The following is a 20,534-nucleotide window of genomic DNA, read 5'->3' as shown; positions in this document are numbered from 1 at the left end:
AAAGAAAATGAAGATATGATGCCTCTTGCTTTCTTTATAATTAAGCATATATGTAAAATAGCTATAAACTAAAGGCATTTTTTTATTGGATTTGTACATTAGATTTGTAATGTGAACAGCCATCATCATCTTGTATGACTGTATCATTACCGTATAACCAAATTCGATAGGACATAAAATATATAAGAAGAACATAAACACTTCTTACAGAATATGGATTTTTCCCCCTCATCATAATGAATTTTTTGAGGAGAGACTGTGATAGAGAGGGTGGGGAGGATAAAGTGAAAATGCACTGATAGAAAAAAAATTCAAGAAAATATTGAGATCAACCAATAAGGTTTTATACACACTAAGAAATAGGATGGTTTCATTGGAAAAATGATATAGTTTTGACTTTTGATAATGATCAAAGTAAACCACTTCAAGAATTTGGAGTTGGAGTCAACCCTCCACTAGAACTTTTTTTTTATATTAAAGCTCATCTCTTAATGAATCCACTTCAAAAGAAAGACACTGCACTTTCCTATATATACACATTCGCATAATTTGTAAATTTTAATTATTTACGTCCTTTTCTTTTGACTTTTCTTTGTAAATTAAAATTTACAGCTGAATTTTATGTAAGAAAATATGTTCAGTTTTTCGTCAAACATGTATGTATCTTATAATTTTTTGGTTAATTTACGGTCGAATTTAATTTGGTAATATTTGTTAGTTAAATCATTTAATTGACACGCTGGTCCACCAGAAAAAATGTGAAAAGTTACTCTTGCCAAAAGGTTTGGACCATTAAAGTTTGTGGTATACCAAAACGAATACTGCTCTCACCACAAAATCAAATTATCCGTTAGCTATGCTTTTAATTCGAAATATACTTTTGAGTCAATCCAAAAAAAAAAAAAAATGATTGCAAACAAAACAACAAAATATTGTATACCCACCCATTCAAGACAACTCAAACCACAAATATCTACGAACATAATCATATGTTTTTATACACATATTAGATGATACTATCCAATAATAATATTCCGATCAAAAGTACTTGTTGTTTTCCATGATATATATCCCTACACAAAATTCACTATTAGTTTAGAAATGTAATTTTTGTTATTATTATTGTAATTTAACAACAACACACATAAAAAGGGAAAAATGAAAAATCGAGCAAGAGACAATGAGTGGCAAGAAAACTTTTGTGAGTAGATTTTCCAACACAAGAAAAAAATAAATAAAAAAGGACTTTCCCACAAAGGAAGGCATCTTCTATGATCTTGACACGTGTAATAAACTTTAGATTCCCTGACCAAAGGACCTGACACGCCTCCCTAAAGATAAGCAAATAAAAAAGGACAACAAAAAGAGATGTCTTTTTTGACTTTTGTCTTTTTCTTTTTTTCTTTTATTTTTAATGTTTCAGGTTAAAAAAGTGACATGTAAATGTACTTATCGTTATATGAGTTTATTTTAATTTATTTGTTGCTCAGATTTTTTATTTTACCGAATAGGAAAGAAGAAACAATGCACTATCATCCGAACCTGAAAGTAAAAACAACCACAAGTTGGGCAAAAAAGTAGAATTGATTTTCTAGATTAATAAAAAGAAAGGGAGAAAAAGTGAGATTCTAGAAGATAAAAAGATTACTTTTAGTTTTAACATTTTCATTTGAATATTTGATCATGGATGTAGCAATATAACCTACAGAGAATTACAAAATTACAAGTAGTAGAGAAGGCATTCTTTTCTATGTTATAAAAATACAACAGAAAAAGAGTAGAGCTAGCTAAATAGAAAGAAGCATGAGCACTTTTGTTGTTTGTGTCCGTATGTTACATAAATGAACTAATGTTACATTGTACACAATATTTGAGAGATAACGAGTACAACTAACTCAGATCAGAACTGACAAAATCTGCAGAATCTTGTCCGGGTAAATTATATTGATAAACTTTATCATCTTCGTTTTCCATTAATAGATCATTGAATCCTGCATCCACTAGACTCAGGTGCGCGCTGTACATTCCCGTAAGCTGTTAGCTCAAGGAGATCCATATCCCTGCCTACGAAATTTTCGCAAATAACAGTTTAGTATCAAACTCGGTTATAGTTTAATATATAGAGTGACGACTGACAAGCATGTGGAATTGAAAGATGCTGCAGACTTACCAGCAACTCGGCAATAAGAACTCCTCTGGATAAGCTCGGCTCTAGAAATATCGGTTTTATTTCCCTTTGATCGATTTACCTTTGCCTAAAACGTAGAAACAAAACAAAATTAGCGACCCAAGAGCTTTGCCCTATTGATTCCAAGGAACAGAAAGAAGCTAAGAAGCCTAAAAGTGTATGTTTAGTTTGTAGTTTGGGATTGAGGTTAATAAGTAAACCTAAAGAGAATTTGCAAGAGACTGTTTTGTGGAAGATAGGTTGTCTAAGAGTTTCCTCCACTAAGCAGGATACCAGTCATAAGTCACAAACTCAGAATACAAGACAATAGTGACTATAGGTTGGTTTAAAACACAGATATATGTAGTAGACATCTAAAACCTTAAGAGGTATTTATAAGTTTAGTTTAAATTTCCACAGCGTACCTGCAGAACCTGGCAGTTTTCCAGAGTGCTCTTACCGCCCTAAAAAATTGGAAAATGAATTCAGTCAGATACTTTAGAAGAAGCATGAGCACTAAATGACTAATGTTACATGTAGATGACGATATCTTCCAGTTACATTATGCGTTTGAGCGAGAACAAAGAAGATAGATTCATCATCAATTCAAATAAATCTCAGTTTGGAAAATTAGGGTCATAATCAGATCAATCAAACTGAAAGCAGGAAGCATGACAATAAAATATTTTACACACTATTTTTTCCCTTCCGAGAAGTTTCATAAACTCTACTATTGTTAGTTATAGCTTATCAGTATTAATTGTAACACTGACACGGTCCTGATTCTGAAGATGGAATCTTGTAAGTTTTAACTGTAGATTTAAACGATAAATGTGAAACCCTACCAAGCACCAACAATCCTATCTCGAAGTGAATGCTGAAAACTTTCAGATACAAGAATTCGTGTTGATTCATCAAACGAGTGTTCTTATGGATACATGCCCCATAAAATGCAACGGAAAAAAACTTCAGAAAACAAACAATAGTTCCTATTAGACCATGCTGCAGAACATGATACCCTTTTTACTCTCATTCTTCAACTTAATTGGTGCACTAAATTCTTAAATCCAAACCAGCAATATATAAAAACTGTTAAGTCCTCAAGTTACATCTTCCAGAGAGCACAAGAGAAGAACTCATCCCCTTATCCCTCAGACCCCAAATCAAGAATATAAATAACACAGATTCAAAAGATTTATTTCACAGTGATCAAAAGCCTTTCAGAAACTATATTAAAATGGCCTAGGAGCAAAATTTCCTGAGATCACAGAACCATCAAAGTCCTACACCAAAATCCCCTATACATTTCACAATGGAAAGAGCCCAAAATACTCATTTTCAGCTCAATCCTAAACCCTTAATAACAAAAATTCATAGGCAAAACAGAGTCTCATTAAGTGAGACCTTAGAATAAGTAGATACTCAATCTCACAATGATCAATCACAAATTATAAACTATATTGACATCACCCAAAAGCAAAACTTCCCTCATATATTTCACAAAGTTAGAAGCTTTTTGAGCTCAATCCTAAACTAAACAACCAGAATACATAGGCTAGAGAACAAAAGATTATCAATGAATCATGAAGAGAGAGAGTTGTAAAGGACAAACCTTGGAGTAAGGAACAATGTGATCATAATCATGGCACAAGCAACCAGGACAACCAACGAGTTTCCTAAACACAATATTCCCTAAATGATCTCTCCTCCAACGCTCAGGATCTCTCCCTTTAATCTTCTCTGCTTTCTCCCAGCATTGCTGCTTCACACTGTAAGGAAAGCTCCTTGGTTCTGGATTCGGGTCATCGTAACCCGACCCGGGGAAAAGACCCATCTCCTCCCGGTCGATTACAGTGGCCGAAGTTTTCACCTTTCCACCGGAGCCGGGTCGGGTCTTTGATGGGGAAGAAGAAGAAGAAGATAAGGCTCTGTTTCTGCGTCTGGTCGGGTCGGGTCTCATCGCCGAGTGATCCGAATCGGTAGAGAGGTTTTTGTGGTTTAGTTTGACGAAGAAAACCAAAAGATTACAGATTCTTCGGGAGATGAGTGTCGTCGTTGGCCAATCCATTCTCTCTGTTTTTCTCTTTAGGCCCATAAAAATAAATACAAATCAATTTATATTTATGGGCTCTCGTACGTACAGAGTATTTTGAAGATGTTTCGTAATTTTCTTATCTACAAGATAATATAATAAGTTGAGATGAAATTAAAGGTACAACAAACTTTGTCATTGTTCTTTGGATTAAGATATTTTTACAANTTTTTCTCTTTTTTTTTTTTTTTTTTTTTTTTTTTTTTTCATTTTGTTGTAAATTAAGTTGAAATGTTCTTGTTTCAACCATTTTGGTATTGCACAATGTTTTAGTAATCTACAACTTTTTTTTTTGTCAATTAGAACTTTGTTCGTAGTTATTTTGTAGGTTAACTAGGTTTTACCCGTAGTACACCACGAGTCTATTATTTTATTGATATATATACTGTTAACGGTTGCAGGTAGAATTTTGTAGAAAATCTTGATTCACAAGTTGAGAATATACATTTTACGATTTGTTAGTTATGATTTAGGAATGAATGATCTAGCATATTCTTATTATGATTCTCAATTGATATTATTGGATTAATAGTGTACATTTAAAGCTAATAAGATCTTACCAAATATGTAATCGTTTATTAAACGCAAATTAGATATTTCCTAAGATGTATTCATCTTGAATTAGTTGTTATATTATAGGGATGTGATTAAGAGGATGTGATTACATAATTTGGGTTATCAATTCTTTTTTGTCAAACTCGGCCCTAAAAATTCGGCATGCAGATTAGATATTTCCTAAGATACAATGGACATTAGTTGACATTAATTGGATGTAAAAAAGTACGCTATGGATTAAAAACCGGCCCAAAATATTCAGCAATCTTAATGAGGATCCGGATAATTGAATCGGTTATAATTTTAGTTAAAAACCCGACCCGAAGTTGGCAAAAAGTGATGACACCCTATTGTACTCCAAAAATGTAATTTGAGCTCTATATGTGGATATACTTGTTTGGTTACAAATATCCTAAGACAATTTTTAATATATATTCGTTTATAAAAATTCAAATCACATTATATGCTGAAAAAAATCTAAAATTTTATTAACTTTATGTATTAAATAGTAATTAAAATAATTAAATATACTATTAAATAAAAATGAAAGGAGAATTATATTTTAATCTAACATATTGACTTAAATTAGATAGATATATTTTAGGAAATTAATATTAATCTAATAAGAAAATTATTGTGTTTGGTTGTAAGGATTGTAGAGAATTTAGTTGAGACTTGTTTGGATACAAAGATAAGAGAGGATGACACAAAAATGTACTTCAAAAATATTAAGATATATAAAACTAATAATAAGATTAGTTACTAATTTAATAAACTAAATCTATAGCAAATGATAGCTCTGGTTAGAGGTAGATTTAATTTCTTTTCAAACTTATTTCTGTTTAGTTTAATTTGTTTGCCTTCTATTAATATTTTGATAACTGATTACTTGGAGACTCAAGTGTTTGTAAGGCTTAATAATGTTTCTATAAGGTTTTACAAGTTATTTTAAAAGGTTTTTACAAAATATTTATAAGATCCTTTTTTATAAAGTATTTATAAAATTATTTACAAGATTTTAAACACTTATAGAAGTAATTAATACTCCCTCTGTTTTTTATTAGTTATCGTTTAAGGTTGTTTCACACAGATTAAGAAATTTTTTTTTTTTTTGTTTTTTTCCTTTTAATATATTTTCTATTTTTTTTATTGGTTAAAACATTAAAACAGTTGGATAAAATTGGAATATTTATCAAATATTTGCATTGGAAATCTAATACGACAACTATTATAACACAAAATTTTCCCTTTAGAACGACAATTAATAAAAAACGGAGGGAGTAATGTTTTTATAAAATTAAATACTTATTTGAATATATCTCAAACTTTTACGAGCATTTTTATAAAATTTTAAAGAAATGACATTTGATACGAAAATCAACATTTTTAAGATTTTCTCAAAGTAAATACATACTTTGTTTTAATGAACAACTTCATAACAAACGATTAAGAAAACTACAACCTGAACTTTATATAAATATAGCTCTTCGAATTATTCTACTATAATAATAATTGTTATTCTAAACCAAAACCTGATCATGGGTTTGAAACTAAACTACCCCGAACCCGAAGAGTCTCAACATTCCACATATCAAAAAGCCAAAAGGGAACTTGGGGTCGGTGAAAGCAACATGATAACAAATAAATTTAAAGGAAAACGTTACAAGGAAATTGCATGGAAATTTCCATGAATTGGAATCCAAGATAATGAAAGATGCTCTCACTCTATTGTTTTGTGTTGTTGGGGTATGATGACAAGTTGATTACATTTTATATTATTCAGTGACCAAGATATACATATACATAAACATTTGTTTTTTCTTATACGACAAGATTTATCTACCATGTTTTCCATTTGGTTCAGTCCAAAAGTTCAATTTGATTTTGAGATATATAGAAATATTAATTTTGTGTGTAGTTTACTCCTAATATTTTGAATCACAAGCATTATATATGCATACAAAATAATTTTGAAAGGAAAATACAAACTAGTTATTAGTTACAAGCAGTCAAGCATAATAATATATATAATTTTAGTCAAACTTTGATTTGATGGTATTTTCTTAGTTTTTCTCTGTTGGTTTAAAATTATAAATAAAATACTTTTGATCAATAGCGGTGAATTTTAAAGTAGCATTTTTCGTTCTCTTTTAAAGAATTTTGGTAAGTTTCTCAACAATTTCCATGGAGACTCTATCCGCAGACTTTGCGAGTAAGATATGTGTTTGGTCTTCGTACTTAAGTAAGAATTAATGCAACACCGCTTATAAAAATAGGACCAACTCAATACATTCATTATCCAACATTTGAAACCAAAGACAAGAATAGAAAAGCTTCACAGATATATGTTTATGGTATTCCACACACATAAATTTAGATTAATATGGAGGATTCGTCTCTTCTTAGCCCAATCTCTCTCTTCACCATTGTCATCTTCTTGTTCATTCTCAATCTCATGATGATTATTCAAGACTTCTCTTCTTATTTTCCCTATCGTTTCCATCTCTTCTTATCTAATGCCTACATTCTCTTCGCCTCAACAAGAAACAATAAGCAGAAGACCGAGCTCCCAATAAAAAAGAAAGCCTTTGTCCCGAACCGAGTAGAAAACAAGACGTCCGTGGAAGAAGTCAAGGCCATGATAAACGACTCGGAAGCTTTATACGAACGTTTGATAGAAGAAGGAGAAGAGTACTTGTTTGAGAAGAATGAGATGATGAGTAAGGAGTTAGTGAAAGAGGCGTTTAGGTTATTTGATGAGAATCAAGACGGGTTTATAGATGAAAATGAGTTGAAACATGTGTTGGGTTTGTTAGGATACGATGAGTGTACAAAGATGGAATGTAGGAAGATGATTAAGGTTTTTGATGAGAATGGAGATGGGAACATTGATTTTTATGAGTTTGTGAAGCTCATAGAGAAGAGCTTTTCGTGAAGTAGAGCTAGATTGGAATAATAATAAAAATTAACTATGTTCTAAATTCTAATTGGTGACTTGTCTAAAATACTTTTTCTTCTTTTTTTCTTTTTTTTTTTTGTTGGTCGTCCTCTAATAAACTTGTTTATGTTGATGTATATAATATAGTCATGCTTCTGTGAATTTCGGAGAAACTGATAATACAAGGAAAAGTATCCTCTACCAGTCCAACTATACAGGAGTTAAGAATATAAAGAGTAGTAGAAGAAAAGGAGTAAATATTAACGAGAATATTCAACATGTAATAACACAAATAAAAACTTTGTGATGACTTCTGCATGCTGGTGTCCAGTTTGGTTTGGATATAGTCTTATTTTTGCTATAACTTAATGAAAAGGTAATCTATAATGTCTCTTTCAAATTTACAAGAAATATATATATGAACTCGATCTTGAAGGAACTCAGGAAGAGAGGTTGAAGAACAAGAAGGATCAAAGTTAATTTCTTCCACATTCTCCTACTTCTTCTCTTCTTCTTGGGCCTAAAACGGACCTGATATCAACCTTGACAAGCCCATAGACTTTAGACAAATCTGATGTTTTTAAAAAAGTCAATTTAAAATATTTTTACTCGACTTCAGAAAAAGTATTGATATCGTGATTTGTGACACTCTCTCCTATCACTTTTGATGATTAGGAAAAAATCAGACTGGATTTTTTGGTTTACCATATTGCCAATTCAGTTGCATTTGATTGGTTGACGTGAATCCTCACTTCAGTCTTATATTTTAATCTGAACCATTGACACGTGTACATCAATGGACCCGACACTATCTTGTTCCGACCAATCTCAAAGAACATAAAAATCCTCTTTAAGATACGCTTTGAAGATAAACTGATAAGCCTATATCTCACCTCAATTCCATCTCGTCCGTTCCATCAACCACGTCATATAATCCAACGGTACATACTTCGTCATTAATCCACAGCCACAAAACTCATCTTCAGCAAAGTTACAAATCCCCCTTCTTTCTTCACAATCATCTCTGAACTCATCTTTCAATCTCTCTTGATTCCTACCAATCCCATTCTTCTTATTACAGTAAAGGGTTCTCTGGTCGGATCTTCTGAGACTAGTGATAATGGCGACTGTCACTACTCATGCCTCGGCCTCGATTTTCCGACCTTGCACTACTTCAAAGCCAAGATTCCTCACTGGTTCTTCCGGTAAGTTGAACCGCGACTTGTCGTTTAAATCCATCGGTTCATCCTCAAAAACGTCGTCGTTTAAGGTTGAAGCTAAGAAAGGAGAATGGTTGCCCGGTTTGGCATCACCTGACTATCTCACCGGCAGGTAAATTTTGCAAACTACTTCATTCAAATATCGGTTTCAAATAACCGTAACCACCTTTGTAATCGATTTGTTACGTTAGATCAATCCTGTACCGGTTAAGTTAATGTACTAGGCCTAGGCCTAGCTTAGCTAGGCTTCGTTAGGTTAGACCGAGTTGGTTCGGTACCAGTTTAGTTGATGTTGAATGGTATGGTAAATTGCTCACTCACTCTTATATTACCCGTATTGCAGTCTTGCCGGAGACAATGGGTTTGACCCGTTGGGTCTAGCAGAGGATCCAGAGAACTTGAAATGGTTCATCCAGGCAGAGCTTGTCAACGGACGATGGGCCATGCTCGGTGTCGCAGGGATGCTTTTGCCGGAAGTTTTCACCAAGATCGGTGAGTCACCAGTTGACATGACCTAAAAACAATTTGTAATATTTTTTCAAGAACTTAACACAGTTATTGTCAAAACTGTTGGTAGGAATCATAAACGTTCCGGAGTGGTACGATGCTGGGAAAGAGCAGTACTTTGCATCGTCGTCGACATTGTTCGTGATCGAGTTCATATTGTTTCATTACGTTGAGATCAGACGGTGGCAAGACATCAAGAACCCAGGAAGTGTGAACCAAGACCCTATCTTTAAGCAATACAGCTTACCTAAGGGTGAAGTCGGTTACCCTGGTGGAATCTTTAACCCACTTAACTTTGCTCCTACGCTCGAGGCCAAGGAGAAAGAGCTCGCAAACGGTAAGCTTACGAAAAAGCTAAATTCGTTATCTTGTCAGGCAAGAATAGCTTAGAGTTAAAAGACTAAAGACCAGTTTGTTTGTTTTGCAGGGAGGTTGGCTATGTTGGCATTCTTGGGGTTTGTGATTCAACACAATGTGACTGGAAAGGGACCATTTGAGAATCTGTTGCAGCACTTGTCTGATCCATGGCACAACACTATTGTCCAAACCCTCAGCGGCTAAAGATCTAAGTCAAGACTTATGAATCTCATCTCTCTCTATCTTCCATCATTTTCATGTCTGTCAGCGAGTGTATTTCATCTTAGAGTTCTTGGATTTTGAGCCTGAATTGGTGTTGAATCATTGTCGCTACATGATTAAATTTAAAATCTTCAATGTACAGAGGAACTAAGTTAATCAACATTGTCGTACTCCTTCATATTTATATCTTCATGTGGTAACAGTGATTTAAGCACACCATAACTTAGAATCCCAATCTCTTAATACATTTGCAACAACAAACAAAAAAAACCTTAAGTTTCGGTAAGCTTCGGTTTCTAGACTTAGACAACAGGTACCAACAAATCATTGGCTACAGATCTTAAAAGACACGTAGTACACACATAGAAGCCGTTGAAGAGAGAAGAGTATATACATCATTAGTGCTGTTAAGGATATAAGCAATTTACTAGCTCTGTTTTGTTACTGTCCTCTGGACTGTTGAAACACCATCCACGAATTTGGTTCGGAAGAGAACATTGGCATTGTTGAACATTCCTTCTTTCAGTGAAACCACGATGAACTGAAAGAGAAGTCATATCAGAGAGCATCAATGTTTGAGATATCAATGGATAAGTAGAGCTTTCTGAATCACGGGTATAGCTAGTGAATACAAAATCAAAGAAACCCGCAAAATTATGTGACCTGTGAATGTGGGAAATGGGCTTTTATCATTTTTCCTATGTTCTGCGTGTGGCTGAGATCAAGAGCTGCATCAACCTGATAAAATTAAAGTCATGAATCCTCTTATGTCTTTTAAGAATGTCATCAAACTTAAAAAAGGTCCTGTTATCGTGAACATTGTCAAGATCACTGAAAACATGAACTTAGTCGTTACGTATTGAAAATGTAAAGGGAGAGCAATGATTCATAGAAATGTAAAATCGAGATGTACCTCATCTAAGATATAAAGAGGAGCTGGCTTGAAGAGAAGCAATGCTAGGATTAAAGATAGTGCAAGAAGAGATCTCTGCCCTCCACTTAGCTCAGATAAAGACTGTTTCCAAACACTTCCAAACGCAACACGGACCTCAAGGCCATCAAGGAAATTGCCTCCTTCTGGAGGTTCTAGTTTTGCCATGGTGCCAGGTAGTAGACTTGAAAAGATGGAACCAAAATCCCTGATGATAAGGATCCAAGTGTAAATATCGTAAATCGATCTCGCGATGAAGTTAAAAGAAGTGAATCACATGGTTGAACAAGCAAACAAAACAAGCAAAGAAACAAGCAAAGAAAACTAAATAAGCGACTCACTGATTAACTTTAACCCATGTAACTTTCAGTGTTTCTTTTTTCTTCTCATCAAGCTCCTCGATCACTTTCTTGATTTTGGATTTATCAGTCTATGAAAAATGAAAAACCATAGTTAATAACTGCGTGTAAAGCTGTTAAACTAAGTCGCACAGACCCTCCAACACTAACCTCGATTATATTTTTCTTGGTCATAAGAGCATTATATTCGTCTTCTGCTTTCTCAAACATAGCCATGACTTTCTTGTTTACTCTTTTCTCAAGACTTTATAAGAGAAATGAATAGCCAGGAAAAGGGAAAAGGAGTGATTTCTCAATTAGTTAAAGAGAAGAAACAAGAAAGAAAAAGAAAGCACATTCCATTGATATTGCATTGAATAGGTATATAAATATTATAATCCTCAGAAACATACCTCGATTGTTCTGTCTGGAGCCTTTCAAGTTCTTCTCTTGCTTTATAAGGATCACGGGATTCAAAATCATAGTTCGTCCCTTCTTTACCAAAAAGCTGCTTCTCAGATGTTATCCATGTATGCTTCTCAACAAGTTTGTCTACCTTCACAGAACAATTCTTCTGATCCATCTCCATCCTTGTTACCTATGCAGAGTACAATGTTCGCCCATGAACAGTGTGCATTTCTTAAGATGTAAAATTTCAGTAAATACTACTTATCAACTAATAGAGTATACAACATCTTCAATTTTGATTACAGTCGAATTACCAGGAACTCCTAACACTTATATCCACCTCTATCATCCAACATCCAGTCCTACTTCAATATTAATGTCAAAGCAATTAAGTAACCCCAGGACATCTGTCATTAAATAGGGAGGACGCCGCAAGAATTGAAGAGAGAATATACCTCATTTTCTAACTTCTTTCTGTCAAGCTTCAAGTCACTAATCTTCTGCAGACATTTTTCCTGGTCTGCGATGGAACCACTAATCTGTGTATCACATTCCTTCATCTTTGCATGTATCAACTTGAGCTCAGAGAGAGACTGATCATGATTCTTCTGTATGCCATCCACCTGCAGGGGTATCACATCCACACGTTACTCATATATTTTTTAATTTTAAAAGACACGAATAAAAATAATTGCAGTACCTTGGATCGTTGATTACCCACATCTGAAGCCAGAGTGCTACTTTGCGTCTTCAATGAAGCTAGCTGGCTCTCTAAAGATGACTGTTCCTGCAACACTGCTTCTTGCTCCATCACAAGCCTCTCCCTTTCATTTTCATGATCCTATGAGCAAGAGAAACATATAGCATAAGCTACGAAGCCATTTTAGAAATATAAAAGGCAAAAAAGTTGGTAAACCAGGTCAAAGAAAAAGATTGAAAGTTTGAAACAGTTCAATGGCAGAGTCAAAGTCTTTGATGAAAAATCTGGAATACCTTTAGATCTTTTGAGGATGCCTGAATACGAGCTTTGATAGTTTTGATATTTTTTTCTAAGTCCTTAAGTCTTCCCTCTCTGTTCTTATCATGATCTTTGATGGATTTCTCCAGCGTAGAGACAGTATCAGCACAACTTTTGTAAAGATTTTCCTTCTCTGTGATTTGGGATCTCACTTCTCCAACCTCTTCTTCAAGTTTCTTCACCGCCTCAGCAAGCTATATAAGGAAGCGATATGCCTATTAGCTACGATAGAAGGCAAAAATTCGAATTCGGAAATTTAAGCTAGAAGGATGTAGATAATGGGAGATACGTTAACAAAAAAAAAGATGCCAAATGGAGATACAAAAACCTTGTGGTGCTCGTTCTGTTCAGCCCTTTTTAGAAACAAGGACATGTCATACATTTTCAGCTCCAACTGTGCTTTCATGTCTGTGAACTTCTTTTGAAGAGGCTGAAGCTCATTGATCTGCAGTTTAAAGAACCAGTAGGGTTTAACACAACCATAAAACTTAATTTTACCAAGAAACCCAAAGAGACAGCCGATAGCAGCATTCTGTGGGAGCCTTCACAACCATATGTGAGGTACCAATAAATCCTAGAAAATCAAACATTAGATATAAATATGCTGCAACTAAACATTGTTTCATTTGAGCCAGAAACAACCAAACTGATCAACTATCTGAGATGACGAGACATCTAAATACGGTTCAAAGTGTCAGTTTCAGCAGCTCAGATTATATTTTCTTTTAGATCACCAATGAACAAACATGAGCCTCGATTCCAATGATCCAGATCTAATTCTAACCTGAAGTACATGTACAAGATATGGGTATGTACTTCAAACGAATTATATGATGCCTAGTTCAGCTGCAATAGCATATATATAGTTGAAGGAATATACCTTCGCTTCAATTTCCGACAACCTTTTCTGATGTACGTGAAATTTTGCTTCAGCTTCTGCCAGATCATGAAGTTGTCTTAGCAGATCACCTCCACCCCTACAACAGAGGAATACGAAATATACAATGTTTTTGGTCAAGTTATAGGCATTGCTGAACCATATCTGTCTGAAACCCAGAAGATATTTACAGGTCTAATAGAAATAATGACATACTTGCGACTTCCACCAGTAAGAAGACCACTTGGCTGAAATACATCACCTTCAAGTGTAACACTTGGAGTTCGAATTTCCCTATTAAATGCTACCTGCCGAACAAGCATTTGAGAGACAAATTAAAGATCTAAAGAAAATTGAGTTGTCTTGCCATCAAAATATAGGTATCTAATAGTCAGAGAAGACAGTAACGAAAATAAGTTATGTCTGATAAATGCATTTACAACCCAGCAAAGCAATCAAGTTTTGAGAAACGATAAACATAAGAACCCTTTCTATCTGGTAGACAACTATATATTATTGATAGGATTTAGATTTTGCCAGAGTCATATCCCATCCACCAATATAAAGAGGGAAATCGTCATTTGAAATTTTAAAAGAAGATTGAGGCTATGACAACATAACCAAAGGCCCAGCTGAATATACATGTCAAGTAAGGTTGTTATACAAACAGCTTAGAAATCAAACTACATCTCTACTACATACATCCTTAACAAACACAGAGTCAGCACACATGCACTCTAATGTCTGGAAAAATTCTTACTTCCTTTGCCGCATCAGTAGTTTTGCAAACAAAAGTGGAACCAAAAACATATTCCATAGCATTCTGCAAAAAATTAGAACATGTCAAACGAAAATAAATAGTCATGAACTCATGGTATCAGCTAATTTTGTTACCGTGAGCAGGCAACCAACCCACCTTTAATTCTTCGCTATAACCAACTAAAGAAAGTGCCAATTCCGCATTTCCCTTTCCAACCTAAAAATTAGTAGAGATCAGCAAGGAACAAAGAAAAGGGAGTTGAATTTGACAGGAATAAAAAAAAAGATCCACATACCAATCTAACAGTGGCTTGCTGCACTCTAGGTGGAACTAGGTGGGATTGAATTTTGTTGAGAGGAACTATTGTAACTCTCCTCCGAAGATCACCCTTTTGAAGGAGCTCTTTTCCAGTATCTTCTGTGTCTACAACAACATTAAACAACTTCCCACCAGCAGTAACCTGAAAAAAATAGTCACCTTAGAACTCCTATGATCCGAATAAGTATAATGACATGATAATTCCCTACTTACTTCCAAAGCTGTCATTGAGGACCTATCATTCACTTTTATCAGTTTTGCAACCACACCTTTCACCTTTGATCGATCAAAGTTCTTCACAGGATCACGGTATGTAAACTGTACATTTGCTAATTGAGCTGAAAGATCGCTCACTTTGTCTTTCAGCCTTCGCCCAACTTCAAGTTCCAATCCTCGATCCTGAGAGTAAAAATCAGTCACGGATGTATTCTTTATGCAAACAAAAGAAAAAAATAAAATAATCTAGAAAAAGCATGCTAAATGCTAACCTTCTCCAATGCTTCCATCTGACCCTCTTTATAAGGAAGAGAATCAAGTGCCCTTTTTACACTATCAACATCATTTTTTCTAGCATCAAGTTCATTTTCCACTGCAACAGCTTCTTCTTGTTTTGACATCAACTGGGACTTTTTCTCTTTTAGCTCTTTTTCACAGTGACTAATTTTGGTATTCAGCTGCTTCAACTCCGTTTCAGCTGATCCAACAGAAATCTTAGCATCACGTAGTTGATCTTCAAGACATTTCTCTTCATCTCCACTACTCTTACCAGCTATCACACCCTAATTATCAAGGGACATACATCCAATTAACATACATGATTGATTCAGTAACTAAAGATTCTTCTTAGTGTACAACTGTACCTGGTGTTCTCTTTCACACTCTTCCAGTGTGGTGGAAAATTCCTGGAATTTTCGTTTTAGATTTGCTGCTCCTTCGTCGCACTTCTTGAGAGATGTAGCTCTCTCTTCTACAGATTTCTTCAAATCTTCTATATTATGAAAAATCTGGCAACACCAAAAGTTGTCAGAAACAGCTGCGAATATATAACAATTTCACACCAAGGAAGTAACTGTCAGCTAACCTGTTCAGCATTCTTCACTTCGCCCTGAAGGGTGTCCTCCATATTATGAAGCTTGGATAATTCACGTGTAACTTCATTAGACAGTGAATCCACTTTGTCAGACAAATTTTTAACTTCTCCTCCCATGCTGGCTTCTCTTGCCTGAGTCAAAGCTTTAACTTGGTTCTCTAGTTCCGATATTTCTCCCTGTGTCTTTTCTGCCTCTTCGTCAATACTTGTCATCTTTGTCTTCATTTTTTCAACCCCATGGAGAGAATTGTCTCTAACTTTCTCAGCTTGAACATACTCAAAAGCGATACAGAACCTCTTTACTCGTTCTAGTTCTGCATTACCATTAGCCCACTGCATATACTGCGCTTTCTCTCTCCTAAGCTTCTCCAAAGCTGGCAATATATCATGCTCGAGAAGCTTATTAATCTCATCAACCTTGGTTTGCTTTTTCTCTAACGTCTTTAACGCAGCCTCTTTCTTATTCTCATACATTCTTGTCCCCGCAGCTTCTTCAAGCATCGATAAAATCTCCATAGGTTTCATGTTCAAAACTTTAGTAATACGCCCTTGCATAATGAGAAAATGAGGATTATTAACATTAAGCTGCTCCGAGTGGAAAAGGTTCTGAACTTGACTTGGTTGTGCAAGCTTCCCATTTATCAAATACTTGTTCCTTCCTCCAACCACAATCTTCAAAACACACACAAACACAAAAAGATTCACTCTAAGCAAACACTTATAAAAAAACGAAACCTTAAGTGAAATAAGTAGTTACTTGTCTAGTTACGGTAATCTCTGAATGATCTTCATAACCTAAAGGACTTCGATTTCTCTCGGAGTTATCGAAAGTAATCGAGACAGTGGCTTTAGTAATCCCAGCTTGTCCTTGTTTGTAAACGAGTTCTTGTAGATTAGAAGCTCGAACATGCTGGAGATTAGTGATACCCAGAACGAAGCAGATTGAATCGAGGATGTTTGATTTCCCGGACCCGTTTAGACCCGTAATCGCGTTGAAATGCGGGTCAAAACCCGGAACCACCGTCCTCGTCGCGTATGATTTGAAACCCTCCAAGCATATCTCCTTTATATGCATCTCTCCTTCCCCCAAATTTTACCCTAATTTAGAAACTAAAATCCCATAAACCCTAGAAATTGAAACCCAGATTAAAAGTATATCACAACGAGAAGCTTAATTCCGAAATTGAAACTCGCATATACAAAATCTAACCGTTGCAGGAGAAAGCAGAGACGAATCTTCAAAATTGAGAGAGCGAATTCGAATTTTTTTTGGAATTTTTTTTCAATTTTACGAAAACAAATTAAAAAGGGGAATTTTGTCATTTTAAAAAATTGGGTTTTTTCGGATTTGGTAGGAAAACAGCGGGAAAGTGAATTTCTAAACCCTACCCTAAACCTTTTAACTCATCTAGAAGGTTCCCCCTAGATCGAAATAGAGGTTTAACAATAAACCCATTTTGGTTTTGGTTTGGTTCGGTTCGGTTTTCCTTTAACTCTCTTGGGTTCTATCTTCTTCAAGAGCTTGGTGGGGAAAAAAATCTCAGCAATGGCGCTACGAACACTCTCAACGTTCCCTTCTCTTCCTCGTCGTCTCACGAGACGCGAACCAAATCTCACCGTGTTTTACCGAACTCCGGCGGTGCCAATCTTATGTAAATCCATTGCTAATTCCGAGACTCCGGTTTTGGTCTCAGAACGAGATGGATTCGCTGCGGCTGCTCCGACTCCTGGAGAAAGGTTCTTGGAGAATCAACGAGCTCATGAAGCTAAGAAAGTGGTGAAGAGAGAGATTAAAAAGGAGAAGAAGAAGAAGAAGATAAAGGAAGAGATTGTGCGGAAGGTTGTTGATACTTCGGTCTCGTGTTGTTACGGCTGCGGAGCTCCGTTACAGACTTCCGAAGTCGATTCTCCTGGATTTGTCGATCTGATCACTTACGATTTGGTACGAATTCGAGCTTTTGGAATCTCAGTTTATAGTTAGTTGATTTGATGCAATTGAAGTGAGTTCTTTTGAAATGTTTTGTTAATTATTATTGTAGAAGAAGAAGCATCATCAGTTAAGAACTATACTATGTGGACGGTGTCAGCTTTTGTCACATGGACATATGATTACAGCAGTTGGTGGTAACGGAGGATACCCTGGTGGGAAACAGTTTGTTTCAGCTGATGAACTTAGGGAGAAGCTTTCTCATTTGCGCCATGAGAAGGCTTTGATTGTCAAATTGGTTAGAATTCAACTTCTCTTATTTTGTTTCATGTTCCAAGAAGTCAGTCATCAATAATATGATGTAACGGTTTGATGCATTTGTGTGGTGTCACAGGTTGACATTGTGGATTTTAATGGAAGCTTTTTAGCTCGTGTTCGTGACTTAGTTGGAGCTAATCCGATTATACTAGTTATAACTAAGGTAAGGTTTTTTACAACCAGGCTACTTCTTCAATCCTTTTCAAAATTTGTCTGATAAAGAACTGTGTTTTGTACTGTTAGATTGATCTTCTTCCGAAAGGAACAGATATGAACTGTATTGGGGATTGGGTCGTAGAAATGACCACGAGGAAAAAGCTTAAGTAGGTATCAAGTGCTTATTAACTAGGTTTGTTATCATAAGGTGACTTATTGTTTCTGGAGCTAATGACTGATTTGGATGGATGTAACTTTAACAGTGTGTTGAGCGTCCATCTCACAAGTTCAAAATCTCTTGATGGAGTTAGCGGAGTTGCATCAGAAATCCAGAAGGAGAAAAAGGTATATACCATGAATAGGCTTACATCTTGTTTCCTTTCTGGCTCAATATGGGATAATATAAACTTCTAGTCATTTATCTCCTGTAACTTAACCTCTCCATCCCTGTTTTTATTTCAGGGACGAGATGTCTACATTCTGGTATGTGCATTCTCAATTTTTTACAAAGATTTTAGCGGACTGAGGAAATTTATTGTTTTACCTTAACGTATCTTAGGCAAAGCTGATTTTCTTTTATGACCAATAGAACAACTAAGTCTACACTACCCTGTTCTATACTTCTATCGGATTCACCAATTCATACAGGAGATAGAGGCTGTGCAATTTTACAGAAACTTCTTTGACAGTCTGATAAATATTCATTCATCATTTCCTCATGCTTTCACAGGGTGCAGCAAACGTAGGGAAGTCTGCATTCATCAATGCGTTGCTGAGTAAGTCAATTTTGTTCTCTATTTGCTATATGTCAATTGTCGTTACAGTTTGTATCTGCTTGAATACTTCCTTTCTTCTTGTTTAAGAATACGTGCTGTTTTATTCTAGTAGGGCTAATTTTTTTACAATTTAGGTTGCATCTATAAATCGAGTTTGAATGGTTCTATATGTACTTCATTATACAGAAACAATGGCCGAAAGGGACCCTGTTGCCGCAGCGGCTCAAAAGTACAAACCAATTCAATCTGCTGTCCCTGGAACCACCTTGGGTCCAATTCAGATCAACGCCTTCCTTGGAGGAGAGGTATAAACTTAAACCACCACCATTTTCGTAGAAATTTCCGAAATTCTGCCACCAGTAGACATCTGCTAAAGAATACCTTATTACCGCAGAAGTTGTATGATACACCGGGTGTGCACCTACACCATAGGCAAGCAGCTGTTGTTCATTCAGATGATTTACCCGCCCTTGCTCCTCAAAATCGGCTCAGAGGCCAGTCTTTCGATGTAAGTCTTCTATATTATAGCCAGGTAAAGATTGATTTATGTAACATAGTATGATGATTTTACTATCCTTTTGTTCCTTACAGATTTCAACTTTGCCAACTCAATTGTCAAGTAGTCCCAAGGGTGAGGAGAGCTTAAATGGTTATACATTTTTCTGGGGAGGTCTCGTCAGGATCGACATCTTGAAGGTAAAATATTAGACCCGGAATGACAGCTGAATTATGTTTTACAGTGGGTATCAGAGTTTTTTCAAACCATTACATACTTGACATATTGCAGGCTCTACCAGAAACATGTATCACATTCTATGGACCAAAGGCTCTTGATATTCTTGTAGTACCAACCAAAACAGCGACTGACTTTTACCAGGCAAGTTCTTTCACCATAATTATCAACTTTGTAGCTAATATGAAGACAAATTCAATTTTCTTATTACCTTACTTGACAACCTTTTGTTCTGCAGAAAGAAGTGGGTGTGCTTCTGAAACCTCCATCAGGGAAAGATCAGATGCAAGAGTGGAAAGGATTACAATCTCACCGTTTACTCCAAATCGAGATCATCGATGCAAAAAGGTGATATATCTATACTATATTCCTTATCTATCTTTGGTAAAACGAATGCTCATCATTTCACGTTGACACACTTCTTGATCAGACCGGCTAGTGATGTGGCAATTTCTGGGTTAGGATGGATTTCAATTGAACCAATCCGCAGAACACGAGGAACAGAACCGAGAGATCTCAATGACTCAGAGCATCAGATACGTCTTTGTGTCAGTGTGCCAAAACCGGTTGAAGTATTTCTCCGACCAACATTGCCAATTGGTGCCTCAGGTGCTGAATGGTATCAGTACCGTGATTTAACCGATGAGGAAGAAGAAGTAAGACCCAAATGGCACTTCTAAATTTTTGTTTGGATGCAAAAGTATCGGCTAAGTTTTCTCAAACCAGAGTTCATATATACAGTAACATAATGGTAAAATAGAAAATTGTTTGTAATGAAACTTTACTAAAGTAGTATTCAATAAATTAAACATCAAGTGAACAACAT

At 35.4% G+C, this 20,534-nt stretch overlaps 5 protein-coding genes across 6 annotated transcripts; 3 read left to right on the top strand and 2 right to left on the bottom strand.

Moving 5' to 3' along the window:
* On the bottom strand, positions 1,728–4,267 carry LOC104780547. The gene is made up of 4 exons (XM_010505048.2): positions 3,780–4,267; positions 2,593–2,631; positions 2,171–2,255; positions 1,728–2,064 (listed from the first exon to the last, which is right to left on the bottom strand). Exons 1-4 carry the CDS (start codon positions 4,260–4,262, stop codon positions 1,982–1,984), a joined length of 690 nt encoding a protein of 229 aa, XP_010503350.1. The 5' UTR covers positions 4,263–4,267; the 3' UTR covers positions 1,728–1,981.
* LOC104780546 (probable calcium-binding protein CML47) lies at positions 7,083–7,949 on the top strand. The gene has a single exon (XM_010505047.2). It carries the CDS (start codon positions 7,198–7,200, stop codon positions 7,747–7,749), a length of 552 nt encoding a protein of 183 aa, XP_010503349.1. The 5' UTR covers positions 7,083–7,197; the 3' UTR covers positions 7,750–7,949.
* Positions 8,713–10,242, top strand: LOC104780544 (chlorophyll a-b binding protein 4, chloroplastic). The gene is made up of 4 exons (XM_010505044.2): positions 8,713–9,084; positions 9,316–9,464; positions 9,550–9,816; positions 9,907–10,242. The coding sequence occupies exons 1-4, from the start codon at positions 8,873–8,875 to the stop codon at positions 10,038–10,040; spliced, it is 762 nt and encodes a 253-aa protein (XP_010503346.1). The 5' UTR covers positions 8,713–8,872; the 3' UTR covers positions 10,041–10,242.
* On the bottom strand, positions 10,265–17,101 carry LOC104780545 (structural maintenance of chromosomes protein 2-2-like). Of its 2 annotated transcripts, none has more exons than XM_010505045.2 (21): positions 17,009–17,101; positions 16,556–16,925; positions 15,790–16,470; positions 15,569–15,712; positions 15,197–15,487; positions 14,922–15,107; positions 14,686–14,850; positions 14,547–14,606; positions 14,391–14,453; positions 13,847–13,938; positions 13,634–13,730; positions 13,082–13,198; positions 12,729–12,947; positions 12,436–12,576; positions 12,191–12,358; positions 11,741–11,925; positions 11,499–11,592; positions 11,331–11,419; positions 10,972–11,197; positions 10,722–10,796; positions 10,265–10,599 (listed from the first exon to the last, which is right to left on the bottom strand). In XM_010505045.2, the coding sequence occupies exons 2-21, from the start codon at positions 16,871–16,873 to the stop codon at positions 10,486–10,488; spliced, it is 3,525 nt and encodes a 1,174-aa protein (XP_010503347.1). In that variant the 5' UTR covers positions 16,874–16,925; positions 17,009–17,101; the 3' UTR covers positions 10,265–10,485. The 2 variants fall into 2 exon arrangements, with proteins under 2 accessions (XP_010503347.1, XP_010503348.1); XM_010505046.2 differs by having other exon boundaries at positions 16,556–16,896; positions 17,009–17,084.
* On the top strand, positions 17,314–20,533 carry LOC104780543 (NO-associated protein 1, chloroplastic/mitochondrial). The gene is made up of 13 exons (XM_010505043.2): positions 17,314–17,740; positions 17,838–18,023; positions 18,120–18,206; positions 18,287–18,366; positions 18,463–18,544; positions 18,662–18,682; positions 18,930–18,975; positions 19,162–19,280; positions 19,370–19,483; positions 19,567–19,671; positions 19,763–19,852; positions 19,947–20,056; positions 20,139–20,533. Exons 1-13 carry the CDS (start codon positions 17,345–17,347, stop codon positions 20,386–20,388), a joined length of 1,686 nt encoding a protein of 561 aa, XP_010503345.1. The 5' UTR covers positions 17,314–17,344; the 3' UTR covers positions 20,389–20,533.

This window comes from Camelina sativa, chromosome 4, assembly GCF_000633955.1.
Source record: "Camelina sativa cultivar DH55 chromosome 4, Cs, whole genome shotgun sequence".
Taxonomy (NCBI): Eukaryota; Viridiplantae; Streptophyta; class Magnoliopsida; order Brassicales; family Brassicaceae; genus Camelina; species Camelina sativa.
This window is presented reverse-complemented; position numbering and strand designations above follow the sequence as displayed.